This window comes from Montipora foliosa, unplaced genomic scaffold, assembly GCF_036669935.1.
Source record: "Montipora foliosa isolate CH-2021 unplaced genomic scaffold, ASM3666993v2 scaffold_459, whole genome shotgun sequence".
NCBI lineage: Eukaryota > Metazoa > Cnidaria > Anthozoa > Scleractinia > Acroporidae > Montipora > Montipora foliosa.
Genome location: NW_027179766.1, coordinates 382,501 through 405,000, shown reverse-complemented (window position 1 = coordinate 405,000; position 22,500 = coordinate 382,501). Strand labels below are relative to the sequence as shown.

Sequence of the window (22,500 nt, the reverse complement as noted above, 5' to 3'; positions counted from 1 at the left end):
TAAAGAAAACCGAACAACCCCATGCAGCAAGACAAAACCACAAAAATGTGCAACTGCAGAAAAAAAGATGAGTGCAAGCTACGGAGTGAATGCTTGCAAAAAGAATTTGTGTACCAAGCGGTAAGGTCACAACCAAGGAAACCACTGAGACATTCATCGGTCTGACTGCCACAGAGTTTAAAACCAGATGGAGGAACCACCCGATGTCATTTAAACATGAACGAAGGAAAAATGACACCGAGCTCAGTAAATACTTCTCGAAATTGATGAAAAGTCTTTGCAGTCACGTGGAAAATTCTCGCAAACGCAACAGCATACACTAACCTTACCAAGCAATGTAATTTATGCATCACAGAGAAATTTTTTGTAATATCTAAGCCACACATGGCAACCTTGAACAAGCGCAACGAGCTCATCCCTACCTGCAGACACAGAGAAAAATACATTTTTAAGTATAATACTTTTGTCACGCACTAAGTGGCAAATTTTGGTTTTCGTTTACATCGTGGTTTCCATTTTACGGTTCCTCACGCGCGCCACTTTTTGAAATTTGAACTTTGTTTCTTCCGTTGTACGGTTTCTCGTATGTAACCTTAACGATAATTCAGTGTATATGGAGATTAACTGACGAGTGGACCAACTTCGAGCTGGTCTACGAAACAGAACTTTATTAAAATCCGTATGTACTCAGATTGAGCAGCCATTCTACCCATAAACCGTAATGTTTCTTTCTTGACCATTCGAAGCTTTCCCGTACTCGTTAATCTTCCGAACTAGTGTTTCGTTTCTATCATTGGAGATCTCCTTTGCAAGCAGCGACTCGAGAAATAAGCTTTCGTTTTATTTCGTCTTTGTTTCTGACGCCTTTAGCTCAAAGTAAACAAATTTCTTCTATCGATTTCGGAGAAACAAACGAGTTCGATTGTTTCGTCGGATTGTGCCACTTGCGAATGACGTCATCCCCTTTTTGGCGCGAAACGCAAATGAAAACCTTGCAAGCCAGACAAATCAACCTGTCGTCGCTCGCTCATCCGCTTCGTGTCCGAAAAATCACGCTTCACTCGCCAAAACATTTTTTCTTGGGATTCTCATCAACATGGCAGCTGTCAGCACTACAGCAGAGATTCCTTCTCCACTCAATCTTTCTGATCGTTTGCATCAAAGGCAAAATTGGAAATCGTTTCGTCGCGAATGGAAGTTTTACGAGTTAGCGGCTGGTATGCACAAGACATCACAAGAAGTTCGGGTGACTTCGCTGTTAAATGTTATCGACAAAGAAGGGATGGACATACATAACACTTTCAATGGGGTAATTCTTCAGACGCTCTGAAGATCGACCAGGTACTCCAAAAGTTCGAAGAGCGTTGTTCACCGGCACGAAATGAGACTTATGAAAGGTGTAGTTTTAAACGTGAACAGTTTTCGGATAAACCGCTTGATAGTTACATAACTTCATTGATGACATGTGGGTTCTGAACACTGCGCGAATCTGTTGTTCGCGAGCGACTGATTCTTGGTGTGAAGGATGACAGAGTTCGTGAAAAACTTCTTGGAAAGCGGGACCTCGACTTAGATAAAGGCATTGAAACGATCAAGGCAAGTCAAGTAACTCACTCTAGAGTGGAGCGAGCGAGATCTCAGAAAAATTTGCAGCGTCCAAAGAAATAAATGCAGAGAAGGACAAGTTGCAATGTCTTTTGAAGGGCAAGCACCGAAAATCCCCACCTCGCAAGGCTCTCTCTCTTAACAAGAGTCGCACAAAGTCTGATGAGTGTTTGTTTTGTGGTGGTATACATGCAATGAAAAGGAAATTGTGTCCAGCCTTAGGTCAAAAATGTAGAAAGTGTGGTAAAGATGGACAATTTGCTGTCGAATGTCGTGTTACGTCTCAAGGGGCGAAAGTCCACGCAGTTAAAGAAGAAGTCTTCTACATTCACAGTATCTGTGGACAGGATCTAGCTTTTGTTTGTCTCGCTCTAAACAATTCAGTGTCTTTGTCATTTCAAATTTATACTGTTTCTACAGCGAATATTCTGCCTCTTCAGGAGTACATTTAAGCCAAAATTGAAAAGAAAGCCAAAATTGTTCCTAAGGACATTACATTAGTTATGCATGATCTTTTAAAGAGAAAGGCTCATGGCTGAAAGTGGAACATAAAGGTAACAAGCATGGCCTTAACTTTGTTGTTGTGGATCAAAACTTTGCACCTTTTCTTGGCCTCACGTCATCTCATTGCAAGGCATGGGTCTCCATGGGTATCATGGTATGTGATGATGACAATACCTCAGTGAATAATGTAACTGAGGCATCCAAGCAAGAGTTAGTACGTAGTAACTGTGTATGTCAAAAGCGATCCCGTGCTTGGACCGTTCGCGGAGGTATTTGAAGGTATTGGCTGTTTGGCGGGAGAGTACAAAATGTAACTTAACAAGGATGTTCCAGCTGTTGTTCACCCCACGAGAAGAGGAAGAGTTTCAGTCCCTAAGAAGGAGGCAACGAGGAAAGAGCTTGACAAGATGGTTTCTGAGAAGATTATTGCTCCAGTTACAGAGCCAACTGACTGGGTGTCCAGTTTGCAAGCAATTCTCAAAAAAGATGGATCAGTCCGGATCTTTTTGGATCCTAAAGATTTGAACAATGCTATTTCAATAGCATTCTGCCCATTGCCCATTGCTCATTGCCCATTGCTCACTGCCCATTGCCGACAGTTGAGGATGCGACTTCTCGACTTACCAACGCTAAAGTGTTCACTGTATTGGATGCCAAAAGTGGTTTCTGGAAGGTAAAACTCAGTGACATTTCCAGTCACTATACCACCTTTAACAACCACGTTGACCGATTCCGATGGCTGGGGATGCCATTTGGCATCAGCTCTGCACCCGAGGTGTGGCAAAGAAAGATGCATGAAGCAATTGAGAGTCTCCAAGCAATAGAAGTGATTGCCGACGACTTCCTGGTTTGTGGATACGGAGACAGGGTAGATGAAACAGTGACGGAACATGATCAGCTTTTTAGCAAAGATGTATTATGCTCAATCTGACACTTAATCCTCAGGGGACAAACCTTCGCCATTCTCAAGGCCATTTGCTCACATCTCATGGTGTGGTTACTGATCCTAGCAAAGTTCGCGCCATACGTGATATGCCTACCCCGACCGATGTCAAGTCCCTGAAGAGATTTCTGCCAGGCATGGTCACGTACTTAGCAAAGTTCTTTCCTAAGCTGTCATCTGTGTGTGAGCCGTTAAGGCGACTGCAGCTTAAAGACGAAGAATGGTGTTGGCTGCCTATTGATGATGAAGCTGTGCAGAGTGTCAAGAATCTTGTTCGTCAAGCCCCAGTGTTGAAGTTTTATGATGTTACTGGTGAAGTCACAATTGAGTGTGATGCATCACTCAGTGGACTTGGTGCCTCCCTACTCCAGGAAGGTCACCCAATAGCTTTTGCTTCAAGAGTGCTAACACCAGCCGAAAGTCGATATGTTCAGATTGAAAAAGAACTGTTGTCTGTAGGTTTTGCCTGTCAAAGGTTTGATACATACCTGCACGGTCGAGACATTGTTTATGTCAGAACGGATCATCAATCTCTTGAAGCTATTTCCAAGAAGGACCTTGGTTCCTCTAGTCCTAAGCGTCTACAGAGGATGCCACTGCGTTTGCAGCGATATAACCTCGATGTTAAGTATCAGAAAGGAAGTTTTATGGTTATGTCTGATCCCTTGTCCCGAGCCTACTTGGACGAATCTCCCACACGGACCGAGTACTGCCATGAGCTTGAGAAGATAGTACTTGTGGAGGATTTTCCTATTTCAGAAGCACGATTGAAAGAAATCAAAGACGGTACTATTTAGGATGACAACCTTTAGATGCTCATAACAGTTGTTCTTGAAGGCTGGCCTAAGAGTCTGGATGAAGTTTCAGCAGAGGCCAAGCCGTATTTCCAGTTTAGAGAAATCACTGCCCAAGATGGTCTCCTGTTCAAAGGCGAGCGCCTCACTGTTCCTTCCAATCTCAGGAAAGAAATGATTGAAATGGTCCACTCTTCTCATCTGGGTATTGAAGGATGTCTGTGACGGGCTAGAGAAGTGTTTTACTGGCCGCGAATGAATGCCAAGTTAAAGGATTTGCAACACTTTTAAGCCAGATCAGCCTCGAGAACCACTAGTGCCCCATGAGATTCTATCCAGACCTTGGCAAAAAGTTGGCACAGACCTGTTCCTGTTTAATGGGCGTCAGTACCTGATTACGGTTGATTATTACTCTTCTTTCTTTGAGGCGGATAGGTTGGACAAGACAGATTCAGCTACGGCAGTTTAAAATGCAATTTAGCCGCCATGTAATTCCGGAGATAGTCATCTCTGACAACGGTTCGCAGTATGCTTCAACAGAATTTGCACGGTTTGCAAGCGGCTGGCATTTTCAACACATCACCTCCTGTCCGCTTCATTCCGAAAATAACGGAAAAGTTGAGAGTGCAGTTAAAATCGGTAAAGGTATATCATGAAGAAAGCAGTGCGCGGACATTATGACCCATACCTCGCACTATTCGATTATCGTAATACCCACGCGGAAGTTGGTTCATCTCCTGCACAAAGGCTTTCAGCAGGAGGAGACGCAATCTGTTACCTTTGTCAGTTAAACAACTAGAGCCTGAGACAGTACCCCTACAAAATGTGCAACAAAAGTTGATTGGCTCTAAACAAAGGCAGGCTTTCTACTACAACTTGAAGGGAACTGCATTGCCTGAATTGCAACCTGGACAAACTGTCAGGATGAAGAAGCCAAATGCATCTATTTGGTCACAGGCTGTTTGCAAGAAAATGATTGGTCCACGTTCTTACGTTGTTGAGTCGGATGGGTGAACCTACCGACGAAACCGCAGACACCTGCGATCAGTGCTGCAGTGAGAATCATTGCCAGTATGGAAAGCAGCGGCTGAAACACAGCAGTCAGTACCACAAACAGATTCCCTACTGTTAACGAAGCCTGCAGCTGACCCAGTAAAACCTGCACCCTCTACTCGTTAAACCGCCTGCTCGTCTTGTTGAACACTGTTGAACATTTTTATCGTGTTTGTTATATCAAAAGAACTGTGCGGAGTGTTTCTTTTCTTTTTTTACAAAGGGGAAGATGTTATGATAATCGTCATGTGACCCGGACCACGTGCGAAATCTCATGTAGTTTTTGAAGGACCGAACGCCATTAAAGTTGTGTTGTTGTGTTTTAGAAGTCGTTGCACTCTGCTCGGTGTCCTACGTAGATAGTAACAGGGAGACTTGCAACAATTAGTTTGTAGAGAGGGAAATTTTATCAGATTTTTCTTCTATGTAAGTAATCATGTTCTTTACAATTATTTTTTTCTATATTTTAAACTATTATTTTACTTCAGAAGTCATAGAATATTCCTGGTAAAAGTGTTTTTTGTACGTGTTATTTTCCATTTTGTTTAATTAATCAACTTCGCAATTTTGACCACGTCAGTTTGTCTGTAGTTTTAATATCTGTCTTTCGACTGGGTCACAGCTCTGGTCAGCATCTTTGTTGTTCTTTCTTTTTCTTTCTTGACTCGGCACGAAAGGGTCAGGTAGAGGTCCGGCGTTGGACTAGAAACCCCCTTGGTCGGTTGCGCTCTACCCCTGAAGATTCGCAGCCATTTACGAAGTCATTGGTGTCGCAGTCCGTTTTTTTTTAACTTTCGGGTTGTTTGGATTTGCCTCATGGAACCAGTGTTTCATTTTGCATAGGATTTCCTTAGTTTTCAGAAAAAAATCCTTTTCCATATTTTTTTAAGAACAAAGATTATAGCATAGTTTTTTTTTCATATTTATTATGATTCCTATTTTTTTAAGAACGAAATACGTTTCGTGTTCAAATATTTGTTTATCCGAGTCCTACTTAATTTAAGTTTCTTTCACTATCTGGGTGTTTTGACATTAAAGTTATTAATTTTAAACAGAGTTTGTTTTATTTGTTAACATTATCTAAAGATTGAGAGCTTGCTTTGTGAATTTCTCTTCCCCATTATTATACAAACTAACCTTTTGTTTGTGATTTTCCCTCAACTCACCATCCACACAATCAATATTTCCCCGAACCACCTACTAATTAGTGAATGTTTTAGTTAGTGGAGAGAAACCCCTTCTTGTAAGGTGGATTCTTTTGTCAACACCATAAGGTCGAAACCACAATGGTTGCCAGTGAAACTGCTAATATTAATATTAAAGAACCGACCCTGAAGTCGTCTTTCGGAGGTGTGACGTAAAAGTAAGGTTTGTAGGTTTAAGAAACTTACCCTGGAAGCCTATTCTCTATGCTCTTATGTTGAGTCTTTATTTTATGAGGGTAGTATGCAATAGCCATAGGCTAATGAACTAGTGGCCCTCTATCAGTAATTATTGATTGAAGATTCCAGATGCTGCATTTCTAAACACGTTCTATTGTATTCGAGACATACTTTCTGACAAACATTACTGAAAAAGTTTTTAATGTCACTCAGAATTTGTCTTATGTGTTAAAGTTATGTTGAATTTGCGAGCTTGCTTTGTTAATTTCTGTTCCTCATTTTACAAACTTTGTTCACGAACTTTGTATTGATCAACACGTTGTGCAATCATTTAATTGGTTGAAAGTCATATGACAAACTTCCTGCCTTCTGAAAATGTTATAAGATACATACAAATCAGTGAAACTTTAAAAAAAACTTGGTTAAAAGAAGTCAAGAGTGATGGGATTTTATAAATTTCCAATAAACGAATCCTTGTAAAATTATTTTTCACTTGACCTTTCGTATGAATCTAGGGACATCCGGCCTCAGAAGTGACGGTTAATACAAAACTTGAATTTATACATACATGATCACTAACTTATTTACTATTAAGTAACAACAGAATGAAGAAAAAAACAAACAAACAAACAAACAAACAGCAGAAAACTAATAACGGAGCTACGGAGCCCATTAAGTGTCATCCAAATTTACACTCATATTTTCAGTTTTCGCGACTTGTTTTGGCTATGTAGTTTGCAGGCTCGGGAGGCTGCACAAATGAAAAGAAATGTGGTCGAAGGTGATTCGAAGAATCGTAGTCATTGTTATTGTTTTTTCTCCGTTGGGTGCAGCTGTTCTACTGCGATATCTACCAGCAGAACAACAAAATAACTTACAACGCGACAATTTGGTTGAGCAATATTTCCATTTGGGGCTGCAGCACTGGGAGATACTGGCCTTTCTCCTGCTCCAGCATGGAATCAGGTTAGGCATACGCCAGCTGAAAAGGATTTTGTCTCGTAGAGGATTAACACGAAGAAACAACACTAGTGATGTGCAGGATATTTTACACGCTATAGAAACAGAACTGAAAGGCAGCGGAGGCATTATCGGTTATCGTGCAATGCACATGAGGACCCGCATAGGATACTTTTTGGTTCACTGTTGGAAGCCATCGTTGCTACAGACGCCATATTTAATTATATCTCCAAATTACACAAACGTGTGAAATTTAATTAACTAATCTGCCGCAAGGGAATTTGTCCTCTGGTTGCCTTTTTCAACACTCGCAGCATGCATTTTATTTTGAGCTAGAACACACATCAACAACAGTTAAGCGTTTTATTCGGAAGTCGCGCGCGGTAAACGTCATGCATTGAAAAGCCCGGCAACGTTAGCATAATTTTACACTACCTAAATAATTTTGTTCAGCGCATAAACAACTTGCGTGTGCGGACGGCCTGATCGAGGCACGAAGTGAAGTCATGCTATGAATTAGTTTGAATTACTTCATTAAATTCTGTTTAGCGACAAAGTTACAGGCAAATCTTTTTTTTTTTTTACTTTGAGGGAGATGGGGAACAAAAGCAACTTTAGCTTCGAAAAGTTTGTCTGAAGAATTGTGATAACCAGTATCTTATGCAAAATATCCGGCAAATTAATTACATTGTACTTAGGAATTTTTAAATGAGGTTCAGGCGGCTCCGCAATCATTACAGCTCGAATTTAAGTGTCATAGGAGTAAAGCTTCACGCCAATCCCGCAGTCCAAAACAAAAAGACGAATGTTCAGTTGTTATCCTACTATTTTTCCGAGATCGGAACAATATTTCTAAGAGTTGAAACAATGTCATTTGCGGAGGGCCTGTCCTCGGCACGGTGGGAAGTCGCGATGACAATTATTTCAGTGAATAGACGAAAAAAGCTTCTTCCGGAAACAGACAATTGTAGCATCTTTCCGAATGAGAAAATATCGCTCGCTGGGCTTTGCTTTTTTCCTTCCATTACTTCTGGTGCCAGGTAATCTGCACTTCCCTTGTACGCTTTCAATTTCACGATCTCCTCACTCTTTCCGAAGTCGATAATTATGGGACGATAATGTTCACCTTCTTGCTGAATAATAACATTGTTCGCCTTTAAATCATTGTGCACAATTTCCCTGGCGTGAATGTGTCTAAGAGCTTGAGCAATTTCAGTAAACACTTCAGCCGTTAACTGCTTATTAAAAATTCTTTCCTTTACCACTTTGTGGAGGGTAATACTCTCTTCCCCTGTCCCATGGAACTGCATTACAAGGGCGCAAGGAGCTCTCTGTGTTACAACACCAAAAAGAAACGGCAGGTTCGGGTGCTCTCCTAGCATGCGCAGCATTTTTCCTTCGTGCAGCACCTCTTGCTTACATCTTTGACTTTCACTTGAATTTGAAGCGCCACGCATTTTGATTTCCTTGATTACTGCCTTCATGCCGCGGTATCGGGCAAGAAAGACGTTCCCAAATGTTCCGGAACCGATGGGACTTTCTTTTACTTTGACCAACAATGACACATCGAGTTCTTGCACCGCCTCCGGCTTTCTTCGATCCTCCAAAGTCTTGCCAATCCTAATCGATGACTTGCAGAAGACACGGAGATGACTTTGTGAGGAAACCTCTGATCTTTTTTTTAGCTTCGCCAGTGAAAGCAATTTCTTCCCCCTGGAAAGAGTACCAGCGCCCAGAGCCTGCTTTTCACCGACAACTTCTCTTTTAGAAATGGAAATATCCGGCCTTCCACGTTCACCTTCGTTGATGGTTTCCACCTCCCGCTTCTTCCTTTTACTGCAACTGACTTCGTCCTCAATACGCTGACGACAACTTTCATCGGGGATATTCAGTTGCTGTTTCCTTTTGCTGGCCACTGGTTTTTCATCCTCATAATTAGACTCTTTCGCATGGATTTCAAAACGGTCAGCATCTTCCTCAGGAGCCCTGTTGACACAAGGCGCTTGATTTTTCGCCCGTTTCTTCTCTCGCTTCTTTCTTCTCTTCTCTTCCTTTCGCCTTTTTTCCCAATCTCGCTTCTGCTTTTTTTTTTCCTCCTTGGAATGTGGGCGAGATCGATATCTACCCTCTTTCAATTCACCAACGTCGGACATGATTTCACGGTTTTGTAACCGGAGCAGTCTTCGGCAGATAGGGTGGGGTGAGATTAACTAGCTCGTGGGGGATGAGTTGTTTGGTGTTACAGTAAATTATTCAAAAAACGCCTTTGCAATTCGTGTTTTTTTGTTTTCCTTTTTTTGGGGGGGAAGCCTTTTTATTCCTACCTCTCCTATTGCTCGAGGATTTACTTCGATTCAGTAGCCTTGGGGGACGGGCTAAGCTTGCTTTGTTGATGTTGTGCCTGGTGACGGGCCGAAAACGGAAGTGAAACCAACTCGACAACGGAAATTGTTAAATCTTGCGCAAAGGTGGAGGACTACGTGATTTCGGCTTGCCTTTCTATCTCAAGACAAAACAAAGCCCTTCCATTTATTTTAACTTCAAACTGTAGAGTTTTCTAACTTCGTTCTTGATACCCGACTTTCTTCTTTCTGGCAATAGTCATACATTGGAGTTCGCAAACACTCCTGGTTTTTCTCTTGGCTTTTAAACCGCAAGTGCCCAAATATAAAGAATTACTATTGTATTAGAAGACGTAACCAATCAGCAATAAGATGAGCAAACCACAGAGCATAACTGGAATAAACGCAGTTACACAATCACTGTTACGTATCTCACCCGAGTAGCGACATGTCGAGTTACACAACGAAATGCCCTGGATGTAGAAAGGTTTTTAAAACTTTCTATTCTCTTAAGAAGCATGTTCGAGAGAGGCATGAAGACATAAGTGAGGACACACTCAAACCGGAATTCTTCGATCTGGAAGGAGCACCAGCATCTCTCCCTATTCCACTGGAAGACCTCGACCAAGAAAGCAAGCAGGGATACCGGATGTGGTGTGATGGAATTATTGAAAGAATGAGTTCCACATTTCATCCCCGACTGCCAGGTAAACTCAATGATATTTTTTCAAATTAGGTCAAATCACACCAGAAGTTACAAGCCTCTTAAAGGGGGAGTGGGTTTTTTATTGCAGGCGGGGGGAGAACGGAACATTAATTACTTGCGGATCCAGCATTTCAATGGAGAAGACCTGTAAATAAAATGTTCAATCATGTATTCCTTTTCTTTGTCTGGGAGTAATTATACATTGCCTTACGTGATAGAGAAGTCAAATGGAAAATAAAACTAATCTCATAAAAATGTTACGTTTGTGTTTGTCATGCAACATACACAAGCGTTGCGTGACAAGTCAAACAAAGGCCTTAGAAGGGTCTAAATTTTTAGGTAGTCTCCATTACCAAACTGAAACTTTAATAATTGCAGTTACAACACTAATTTGTCCTGTCGATGCAGCTGTGTAAATACCAAATGGCCCTGAAGGGTTTCAAATTAAGATGCCCTCCATTAAAAATTTGCAGAGATTGCTTTCTGACGTGTTATTTAATATTGCTAAATAACTGCCAAGGATTGTGAACATATATGTATATATATATTTTTTCTTTTCAGGGAGATGGGTGAAAATTGACAGCCACCAAGTACCAAAAAAGTACTTTGAATACTTCATTGGCTCAATGAAAGCACAAGTGAATAGCGTGAGACTGGTTTGCCACAAGTCCCAGCCGAGCTACCAGAGTCTCACTGAAAAAATTTCGTACAAACTGTTCGATGTTGATAACTTCCTGGAAGCCCTGGATGAAGGGGAGGTGTCATTCGACCAGTCCATGCTGTTTTGTGGGAACAACCGTGCAGATGAAGGTACAGCGAATGCCCCCCTTTCCGCTGAAGAGGAAATTGCTCGTGCGAAGAAGAGAGTAAATGAGCATGGAGTCAAAAGGAAACGTCCGTCATCAAAGACCTCTCTGATAGTTGGACAAGGGAAGGGTAGAGCCACAAGGGAGGTTGAATTGATATGGTGGCTGACCAAATAATATGTCAGAGAACCTCTATCTAGAGTCGGGTTATCTTAATGCCTCGACAAAGAAGCGACCTAAAGACATCGGCATCAAAGATCAAAAGAGCATCCACGAGAACGAATTAACTCCAGAGGTTCAGGGAGGACAGCTCCTAACCATGGCCACAAACCAAAACACGCTTAAGAAGTCAGAAGAACGAGTGAAAGAAATTTAAAAAAAAAAAAAAAAAAAAAAAAAAACAAAATGAACCCGGGCCCGGGTCAAACATTTAAGAACAGAAGATCACTCGCTTCTACCGCCGATGAATATATCGGTCGAGCCTAGAATTAAATTGGCGCAAAAGCGAGACGCCATAAGGCCACATTCACATTACTGCTGAGAAAATCAACACCAAGAAACTAAAAACATTACTTTCGAGACCAATTATTTTCTTGGAAGAAAACGTATCACACAGCAGTATAGAGATTCAAATGTAAAAGCCTCATAGGGCGAAAACCATTGCTAAATGAATACTACAGGAGCCGCCTAAAAGAGGCATCCATTCAAATATGTACTCAAGAGAGCAACATTATGACAAAGGCAACAGAAACCAGACCACGTACAAGGGAGTCGTGTAGGCCTGTCAACCTTTTTTAACACTTGATGATTATTATGGACAGGCCCCGTTCTTTGTACGTGACAGATCAAAATCACACAACTGAAACGGAAAAGGAGCGAGACTTTAAACAAAATGCAACTTTTACGCTTAGGCAAGAAGAAACTTTAGCTCACTTTTTGAGCAACAGTTTAAATACACAAGCGTTAAAGAAAACATAGCACTCTTCTCCTTGAAAACAGCATACAGAAAGGAAAATACCGGTTTCAGCCTTCTAAAGAAACACAACATCAAGCTACGCTCGTATGGATCGAAAACACACTAACTCCATTGGCTAGAATTCTATAGCCAATCAGAACTTAGCAAGTTCGATCCTTCCATCGAGTACAAATAACGACAAACACACATGGTTTTTGCATACAAAGCTCTTCACCTTAAATCAAGCTATCGGCAACTGATGAGATCCACATGATAGGATCGAAACCGCGGTCTTGCCTGACCAAATAATATGTCAGAGAACCTCTATCTAGAGTCGGGTTATCTTAATGCCTCGACAAAGAAGCGACCTAAAGACATCGGCATCAAAGATCAAAAGAGCATCCACGAGAACGAATTAACTCCAGAGGTTCAGGGAGGACAGCTCCTAACCATGGCCACAAACCAAAACACGCTTAAGAAGTCAGAAGAACGAGTGAAAGAACTTTAAAAAAAAAAAAAAAAAAAAAAAAAAACAAAATGAACCCGGGCCCGGGTCAAACATTTAAGAACAGAAGATCACTCGCTTCTACCGCCGATGAATATATCGGTCGAGCCTAGAATTAAATTGGCGCAAAAGCGAGACGCCATAAGGCCACATTCACATTACTGCTGAGAAAATCAACACCAAGAAACTAAAAACATTACTTTCGAGACCAATTATTTTCTTGGAAGAAAACGTATCACACAGCAGTATAGAGATTCAAATGTAAAAGCCTCATAGGGCGAAAACCATTGCTAAATGAATACTACAGGAGCCGCCTAAAAGAGGCATCCATTCAAATATGTACTCAAGAGAGCAACATTATGACAAAGGCAACAGAAACCAGACCACGTACAAGGGAGTCGTGTAGGCCTGTCAACCTTTTTTAACACTTGATGATTATTATGGACAGGCCCCGTTCTTTGTACGTGACAGATCAAAATCACACAACTGAAACGGAAAAGGAGCGAGACTTTAAACAAAATGCAACTTTTACGCTTAGGCAAGAAGAAACTTTAGCTCACTTTTTGAGCAACAGTTTAAATACACAAGCGTTAAAGAAAACATAGCACTCTTCTCCTTGAAAACAGCATACAGAAAGGAAAATACCGGTTTCAGCCTTCTAAAGAAACACAACATCAAGCTACGCTCGTATGGATCGAAAACACACTAACTCCATTGGCTAGAATTCTATAGCCAATCAGAACTTAGCAAGTTCGATCCTTCCATCGAGTACAAATAACGACAAACACACATGGTTTTTGCATACAAAGCTCTTCACCTTAAATCAAGCTATCGGCAACTGATGAGATCCACATGATAGGATCGAAACCGCGGTCTTGCCTGACCAAATAATATGTCAGAGAACCTCTATCTAGAGTCGGGTTATCTTAATGCCTCGACAAAGAAGCGACCTAAAGACATCGGCATCAAAGATCAAAAGAGCATCCACGAGAACGAATTAACTCCAGAGGTTCAGGGAGGACAGCTCCTAACCATGGCCACAAACCAAAACACGCTTAAGAAGTCAGAAGAACGAGTGAAAGAACTTTAAAAAAAAAAAAAAAAAAAAAAAAAAAAAAAAAATGAACCCGGGCCCGGGTCAAACATTTAAGAACAGAAGATCACTCGCTTCTACCGCCGATGAATATATCGGTCGAGCCTAGAATTAAATTGGCGCAAAAGCGAGACGCCATAAGGCCACATTCACATTACTGCTGAGAAAATCAACACCAAGAAACTAAAAACATTACTTTCGAGACCAATTATTTTCTTGGAAGAAAACGTATCACACAGCAGTATAGAGATTCAAATGTAAAAGCCTCATAGGGCGAAAACCATTGCTAAATGAATACTACAGGAGCCGCCTAAAAGAGGCATCCATTCAAATATGTACTCAAGAGAGCAACATTATGACAAAGGCAACAGAAACCAGACCACGTACAAGGGAGTCGTGTAGGCCTGTCAACCTTTTTTAACACTTGATGATTATTATGGACAGGCCCCGTTCTTTGTACGTGACAGATCAAAATCACACAACTGAAACGGAAAAGGAGCGAGACTTTAAACAAAATGCAACTTTTACGCTTAGGCAAGAAGAAACTTTAGCTCACTTTTTGAGCAACAGTTTAAATACACAAGCGTTAAAGAAAACATAGCACTCTTCTCCTTGAAAACAGCATACAGAAAGGAAAATACCGGTTTCAGCCTTCTAAAGAAACACAACATCAAGCTACGCTCGTATGGATCGAAAACACACTAACTCCATTGGCTAGAATTCTATAGCCAATCAGAACTTAGCAAGTTCGATCCTTCCATCGAGTACAAATAACGACAAACACACATGGTTTTTGCATACAAAGCTCTTCACCTTAAATCAAGCTATCGGCAACTGATGAGATCCACATGATAGGATCGAAACCGCGGTCTTGCCTGACCAAATAATATGTCAGAGAACCTCTATCTAGAGTCGGGTTATCTTAATGCCTCGACAAAGAAGCGACCTAAAGACATCGGCATCAAAGATCAAAAGAGCATCCACGAGAACGAATTAACTCCAGAGGTTCAGGGAGGACAGCTCCTAACCATGGCCACAAACCAAAACACGCTTAAGAAGTCAGAAGAACGAGTGAAAGAACTTTAAAAAAAAAAAAAAAAAAAAAAAAAAAACAAAATGAACCCGGGCCCGGGTCAAACATTTAAGAACAGAAGATCACTCGCTTCTACCGCCGATGAATATATCGGTCGAGCCTAGAATTAAATTGGCGCAAAAGCGAGACGCCATAAGGCCACATTCACATTACTGCTGAGAAAATCAACACCAAGAAACTAAAAACATTACTTTCGAGACCAATTATTTTCTTGGAAGAAAACGTATCACACAGCAGTATAGAGATTCAAATGTAAAAGCCTCATAGGGCGAAAACCATTGCTAAATGAATACTACAGGAGCCGCCTAAAAGAGGCATCCATTCAAATATGTACTCAAGAGAGCAACATTATGACAAAGGCAACAGAAACCAGACCACGTACAAGGGAGTCGTGTAGGCCTGTCAACCTTTTTTAACACTTGATGATTATTATGGACAGGCCCCGTTCTTTGTACGTGACAGATCAAAATCACACAACTGAAACGGAAAAGGAGCGAGACTTTAAACAAAATGCAACTTTTACGCTTAGGCAAGAAGAAACTTTAGCTCACTTTTTGAGCAACAGTTTAAATACACAAGCGTTAAAGAAAACATAGCACTCTTCTCCTTGAAAACAGCATACAGAAAGGAAAATACCGGTTTCAGCCTTCTAAAGAAACACAACATCAAGCTACGCTCGTATGGATCGAAAACACACTAACTCCATTGGCTAGAATTCTATAGCCAATCAGAACTTAGCAAGTTCGATCCTTCCATCGAGTACAAATAACGACAAACACACATGGTTTTTGCATACAAAGCTCTTCACCTTAAATCAAGCTATCGGCAACTGATGAGATCCACATGATAGGATCGAAACCGCGGTCTTGCCTGACCAAATAATATGTCAGAGAACCTCTATCTAGAGTCGGGTTATCTTAATGCCTCGACAAAGAAGCGACCTAAAGACATCGGCATCAAAGATCAAAAGAGCATCCACGAGAACGAATTAACTCCAGAGGTTCAGGGAGGACAGCTCCTAACCATGGCCACAAACCAAAACACGCTTAAGAAGTCAGAAGAACGAGTGAAAGAACTTTAAAAAAAAAAAAAAAAAAAAAAAAACAAAATGAACCCGGGCCCGGGTCAAACATTTAAGAACAGAAGATCACTCGCTTCTACCGCCGATGAATATATCGGTCGAGCCTAGAATTAAATTGGCGCAAAAGCGAGACGCCATAAGGCCACATTCACATTACTGCTGAGAAAATCAACACCAAGAAACTAAAAACATTACTTTCGAGACCAATTATTTTCTTGGAAGAAAACGTATCACACAGCAGTATAGAGATTCAAATGTAAAAGCCTCATAGGGCGAAAACCATTGCTAAATGAATACTACAGGAGCCGCCTAAAAGAGGCATCCATTCAAATATGTACTCAAGAGAGCAACATTATGACAAAGGCAACAGAAACCAGACCACGTACAAGGGAGTCGTGTAGGCCTGTCAACCTTTTTTAACACTTGATGATTATTATGGACAGGCCCCGTTCTTTGTACGTGACAGATCAAAATCACACAACTGAAACGGAAAAGGAGCGAGACTTTAAACAAAATGCAACTTTTACGCTTAGGCAAGAAGAAACTTTAGCTCACTTTTTGAGCAACAGTTTAAATACACAAGCGTTAAAGAAAACATAGCACTCTTCTCCTTGAAAACAGCATACAGAAAGGAAAATACCGGTTTCAGCCTTCTAAAGAAACACAACATCAAGCTACGCTCGTATGGATCGAAAACACACTAACTCCATTGGCTAGAATTCTATAGCCAATCAGAACTTAGCAAGTTCGATCCTTCCATCGAGTACAAATAACGACAAACACACATGGTTTTTGCATACAAAGCTCTTCACCTTAAATCAAGCTATCGGCAACTGATGAGATCCACATGATAGGATCGAAACCGCGGTCTTGCCTGACCAAATAATATGTCAGAGAACCTCTATCTAGAGTCGGGTTATCTTAATGCCTCGACAAAGAAGCGACCTAAAGACATCGGCATCAAAGATCAAAAGAGCATCCACGAGAACGAATTAACTCCAGAGGTTCAGGGAGGACAGCTCCTAACCATGGCCACAAACCAAAACACGCTTAAGAAGTCAGAAGAACGAGTGAAAGAACTTTAAAAAAAAAAAAAAAAAAAAAAAAAAACAAAATGAACCCGGGCCCGGGTCAAACATTTAAGAACAGAAGATCACTCGCTTCTACCGCCGATGAATATATCGGTCGAGCCTAGAATTAAATTGGCGCAAAAGCGAGACGCCATAAGGCCACATTCACATTACTGCTGAGAAAATCAACACCAAGAAACTAAAAACATTACTTTCGAGACCAATTATTTTCTTGGAAGAAAACGTATCACACAGCAGTATAGAGATTCAAATGTAAAAGCCTCATAGGGCGAAAACCATTGCTAAATGAATACTACAGGAGCCGCCTAAAAGAGGCATCCATTCAAATATGTACTCAAGAGAGCAACATTATGACAAAGGCAACAGAAACCAGACCACGTACAAGGGAGTCGTGTAGGCCTGTCAACCTTTTTTAACACTTGATGATTATTATGGACAGGCCCCGTTCTTTGTACGTGACAGATCAAAATCACACAACTGAAACGGAAAAGGAGCGAGACTTTAAACAAAATGCAACTTTTACGCTTAGGCAAGAAGAAACTTTAGCTCACTTTTTGAGCAACAGTTTAAATACACAAGCGTTAAAGAAAACATAGCACTCTTCTCCTTGAAAACAGCATACAGAAAGGAAAATACCGGTTTCAGCCTTCTAAAGAAACACAACATCAAGCTACGCTCGTATGGATCGAAAACACACTAACTCCATTGGCTAGAATTCTATAGCCAATCAGAACTTAGCAAGTTCGATCCTTCCATCGAGTACAAATAACGACAAACACACATGGTTTTTGCATACAAAGCTCTTCACCTTAAATCAAGCTATCGGCAACTGATGAGATCCACATGATAGGATCGAAACCGCGGTCTTGCCTGACCAAATAATATGTCAGAGAACCTCTATCTAGAGTCGGGTTATCTTAATGCCTCGACAAAGAAGCGACCTAAAGACATCGGCATCAAAGATCAAAAGAGCATCCACGAGAACGAATTAACTCCAGAGGTTCAGGGAGGACAGCTCCTAACCATGGCCACAAACCAAAACACGCTTAAGAAGTCAGAAGAACGAGTGAAAGAACTTTAAAAAAAAAAAAAAAAAAAAAAAACAAAATGAACCCGGGCCCGGGTCAAACATTTAAGAACAGAAGATCACTCGCTTCTACCGCCGATGAATATATCGGTCGAGCCTAGAATTAAATTGGCGCAAAAGCGAGACGCCATAAGGCCACATTCACATTACTGCTGAGAAAATCAACACCAAGAAACTAAAAACATTACTTTCGAGACCAATTATTTTCTTGGAAGAAAACGTATCACACAGCAGTATAGAGATTCAAATGTAAAAGCCTCATAGGGCGAAAACCATTGCTAAATGAATACTACAGGAGCCGCCTAAAAGAGGCATCCATTCAAATATGTACTCAAGAGAGCAACATTATGACAAAGGCAACAGAAACCAGACCACGTACAAGGGAGTCGTGTAGGCCTGTCAACCTTTTTTAACACTTGATGATTATTATGGACAGGCCCCGTTCTTTGTACGTGACAGATCAAAATCACACAACTGAAACGGAAAAGGAGCGAGACTTTAAACAAAATGCAACTTTTACGCTTAGGCAAGAAGAAACTTTAGCTCACTTTTTGAGCAACAGTTTAAATACACAAGCGTTAAAGAAAACATAGCACTCTTCTCCTTGAAAACAGCATACAGAAAGGAAAATACCGGTTTCAGCCTTCTAAAGAAACACAACATCAAGCTACGCTCGTATGGATCGAAAACACACTAACTCCATTGGCTAGAATTCTATAGCCAATCAGAACTTAGCAAGTTCGATCCTTCCATCGAGTACAAATAACGACAAACACACATGGTTTTTGCATACAAAGCTCTTCACCTTAAATCAAGCTATCGGCAACTGATGAGATCCACATGATAGGATCGAAACCGCGGTCTTGCCTGACCAAATAATATGTCAGAGAACCTCTATCTAGAGTCGGGTTATCTTAATGCCTCGACAAAGAAGCGACCTAAAGACATCGGCATCAAAGATCAAAAGAGCATCCACGAGAACGAATTAACTCCAGAGGTTCAGGGAGGACAGCTCCTAACCATGGCCACAAACCAAAACACGCTTAAGAAGTCAGAAGAACGAGTGAAAGAACTTTAAAAAAAAAAAAAAAAAAAAAAAAACAAAATGAACCCGGGCCCGGGTCAAACATTTAAGAACAGAAGATCACTCGCTTCTACCGCCGATGAATATATCGGTCGAGCCTAGAATTAAATTGGCGCAAAAGCGAGACGCCATAAGGCCACATTCACATTACTGCTGAGAAAATCAACACCAAGAAACTAAAAACATTACTTTCGAGACCAATTATTTTCTTGGAAGAAAACGTATCACACAGCAGTATAGAGATTCAAATGTAAAAGCCTCATAGGGCGAAAACCATTGCTAAATGAATACTACAGGAGCCGCCTAAAAGAGGCATCCATTCAAATATGTACTCAAGAGAGCAACATTATGACAAAGGCAACAGAAACCAGACCACGTACAAGGGAGTCGTGTAGGCCTGTCAACCTTTTTTAACACTTGATGATTATTATGGACAGGCCCCGTTCTTTGTACGTGACAGATCAAAATCACACAACTGAAACGGAAAAGGAGCGAGACTTTAAACAAAATGCAACTTTTACGCTTAGGCAAGAAGAAACTTTAGCTCACTTTTTGAGCAACAGTTTAAATACACAAGCGTTAAAGAAAACATAGCACTCTTCTCCTTGAAAACAGCATACAGAAAGGAAAATACCGGTTTCAGCCTTCTAAAGAAACACAACATCAAGCTACGCTCGTATGGATCGAAAACACACTAACTCCATTGGCTAGAATTCTATAGCCAATCAGAACTTAGCAAGTTCGATCCTTCCATCGAGTACAAATAACGACAAACACACATGGTTTTTGCATACAAAGCTCTTCACCTTAAATCAAGCTATCGGCAACTGATGAGATCCACATGATAGGATCGAAACCGCGGTCTTGCCTGACCAAATAATATGTCAGAGAACCTCTATCTAGAGTCGGGTTATCTTAATGCCTCGACAAAGAAGCGACCTAAAGACATCGGCATCAAAGATCAAAAGAGCATCCACGAGAACGAATTAACTCCAGAGGTTCAGGGAGGACAGCTCCTAACCATGGCCACAAACCAAAACACGCTTAAGAAGTCAGAAGAACGAGTGAAAGAACTTTAAAAAAAAAAAAAAAAAAAAAAAAAAAACAAAATGAACCCGGCCCCGGTCAAACATTTAAGAACAGAAGATCACTCGCTTCTACCGCCGATGAATATATCGGTCGAGCCTAGAATTAAATTGGCGCAAAAGCGAGACGCCATAAGGCCACATTCACATTACTGCTGAGAAAATCAACACCAAGAAACTAAAAACATTACTTTCGAGACCAATTATTTTCTTGGAAGAAAACGTATCACACAGCAGTATAGAGATTCAAATGTAAAAGCCTCATAGGGCGAAAACCATTGCTAAATGAATACTACAGGAGCCGCCTAAAAGAGGCATCCATTCAAATATGTACTCAAGAGAGCAACATTATGACAAAGGCAACAGAAACCAGACCACGTACAAGGGAGTCGTGTAGGCCTGTCAACCTTTTTTAACACTTGATGATTATTATGGACAGGCCCCGTTCTTTGTACGTGACAGATCAAAATCACACAACTGAAACGGAAAAGGAGCGAGACTTTAAACAAAATGCAACTTTTACGCTTAGGCAAGAAGAAACTTTAGCTCACTTTTTGAGCAACAGTTTAAATACACAAGCGTTAAAGAAAACATAGCACTCTTCTCCTTGAAAACAGCATACAGAAAGGAAAATACCGGTTTCAGCCTTCTAAAGAAACACAACATCAAGCTACGCTCGTATGGATCGAAAACACACTAACTCCATTGGCTAGAATTCTATAGCCAATCAGAACTTAGCAAGTTCGATCCTTCCATCGAGTACAAATAACGACAAACACACATGGTTTTTGCATACAAAGCTCTTCACCTTAAATCAAGCTATCGGCAACTGATGAGATCCACATGATAGGATCGAAACCGCGGTCTTGCCTGACCAAATAATATGTCAGAGAACCTCTATCTAGAGTCGGGTTATCTTAATGCCTCGACAAAGAAGCGACCTAAAGACATCGGCATCAAAGATCAAAAGAGCATCCACGAGAACGAATTAACTCCAGAGGTTCAGGGAGGACAGCTCCTAACCATGGCCACAACCCAAAAACCGCTTAAGAAGTCAGAAGAACGAGTGAAAGAACTTTAAAAAAAAAAAAAAAAAAAAAACAAAACAAAATGAACCCGGGCCCGGGTCAAACATTTAAGAACAGAAGATCACTCGCTTCTACCGCCGATGAATATATCGGTCGAGCCTAGAATTAAATTGGCGCAAAAGCGAGACGCCATAAGGCCACATTCACATTACTGCTGAGAAAATCAACACCAAGAAACTAAAAACATTACTTTCGAGACCAATTATTTTCTTGGAAGAAAACGTATCACACAGCAGTATAGAGATTCAAATGTAAAAGCCTCATAGGGCGAAAACCATTGCTAAATGAATACTACAGGAGCCGCCTAAAAGAGGCATCCATTCAAATATGTACTCAAGAGAGCAACATTATGACAAAGGCAACAGAAACCAGACCACGTACAAGGGAGTCGTGTAGGCCTGTCAACCTTTTTTAACACGAGCAAAGATCATCCAGGTTGATTTGACGATACTCGTTGGGAAACACTCGCGCATAACCAAGCGTACAAAACCTAGAAGGTTTGCAATCGCATAAAGTGGAATTTAACGCATACCAAGATTTGTTCGGGTCTAATGAAGGCGAAATAACTCTGTGGAGTTTTGGCGGGTCGTTTGCCTCGGCGACGTCGCCAAGACTTCCACTTTCCATCCTCACGGTAAGCGACTGACGGAATTCTTGAACATAAATGCGGCTATATACGTGATACTTTTTCAAACGTGGCGCCATATGGCACAAACACTGCCATATAGAGTAAAATCCAATTATTTCCATTGTGAAGTTGGTCATTCGTTCACTTGTACACACCGCAAACAATACAATTTTGTACATCGTACCGATCGTACCATGTCCCACCAGACAACAGGAGTTTGTACGCATGTCGTTTGAGGCCAACCGCAGCTTGAACGAAGTGGGCTCGCGTACACTGTTCGCGCCAGAAAGCAAAACCATTCGCAACAGTTTTTAAATTCGAGTTCAATTTGGCCACCTCGTCCCTCGACCGGAGACTCTCGTCTCTCAGCGGAGACTTCTTCGGTGAAATTCCCCAAGCCAGCCAATAACATATATGAACTTAAAAATTTCTGATCACAAATAAGTATAAAGATGTACTGTCAAGAAGGTTTCGACAAAAGTACCAGTAGAGAATCTCATTTCTTAGAATACATACGTGGAACGAGGCCGCGAAACAAGTCAAGGGTAGCGCATGAATAAATGATAACCCTGTGTCAGTTCCCATAGAAAATAGCTGCATTAATCAAAACCGCGC

The 22,500-nt window shown here is 41.1% G+C and overlaps 3 protein-coding genes across 3 annotated transcripts in view; 1 reads left to right on the top strand and 2 right to left on the bottom strand.

The window, feature by feature from the left end:
• The window catches only part of LOC137989442 (lactadherin-like), a 433,868-nt gene that overhangs the window by 148,649 nt on the left and 262,719 nt on the right, over positions 1-22,500 (bottom strand). The window lies entirely within an intron of this gene.
• LOC137989467 (uncharacterized) overlaps positions 3,865-22,500 on the top strand; it is a 20,244-nt gene continuing 1,608 nt past the window's right edge. Inside the window, exons 1-2 of the mRNA XM_068835283.1 lie at positions 3,865-4,051; positions 7,115-7,375. Of these exons, the coding sequence (XP_068691384.1) occupies positions 3,865-4,051; positions 7,115-7,375 (448 nt within the window). The remainder of the gene's footprint in view (positions 4,052-7,114; positions 7,376-22,500) is intronic.
• Positions 7,391-20,184, bottom strand: LOC137989437 (aurora kinase-like). Its single transcript, XM_068835256.1, has one exon. It carries the CDS (start codon positions 9,392-9,394, stop codon positions 8,066-8,068), a length of 1,329 nt encoding a protein of 442 aa, XP_068691357.1. The 5' UTR covers positions 9,395-20,184; the 3' UTR covers positions 7,391-8,065.

Excerpts from the sequence above, each read along its gene's own strand:
- LOC137989437 (XM_068835256.1), bottom strand. The coding sequence starts at position 9,394 with ATGTCCGACGTTGGTGAATTGAAAGAGGGTAGATATCGATCTCGCCCA.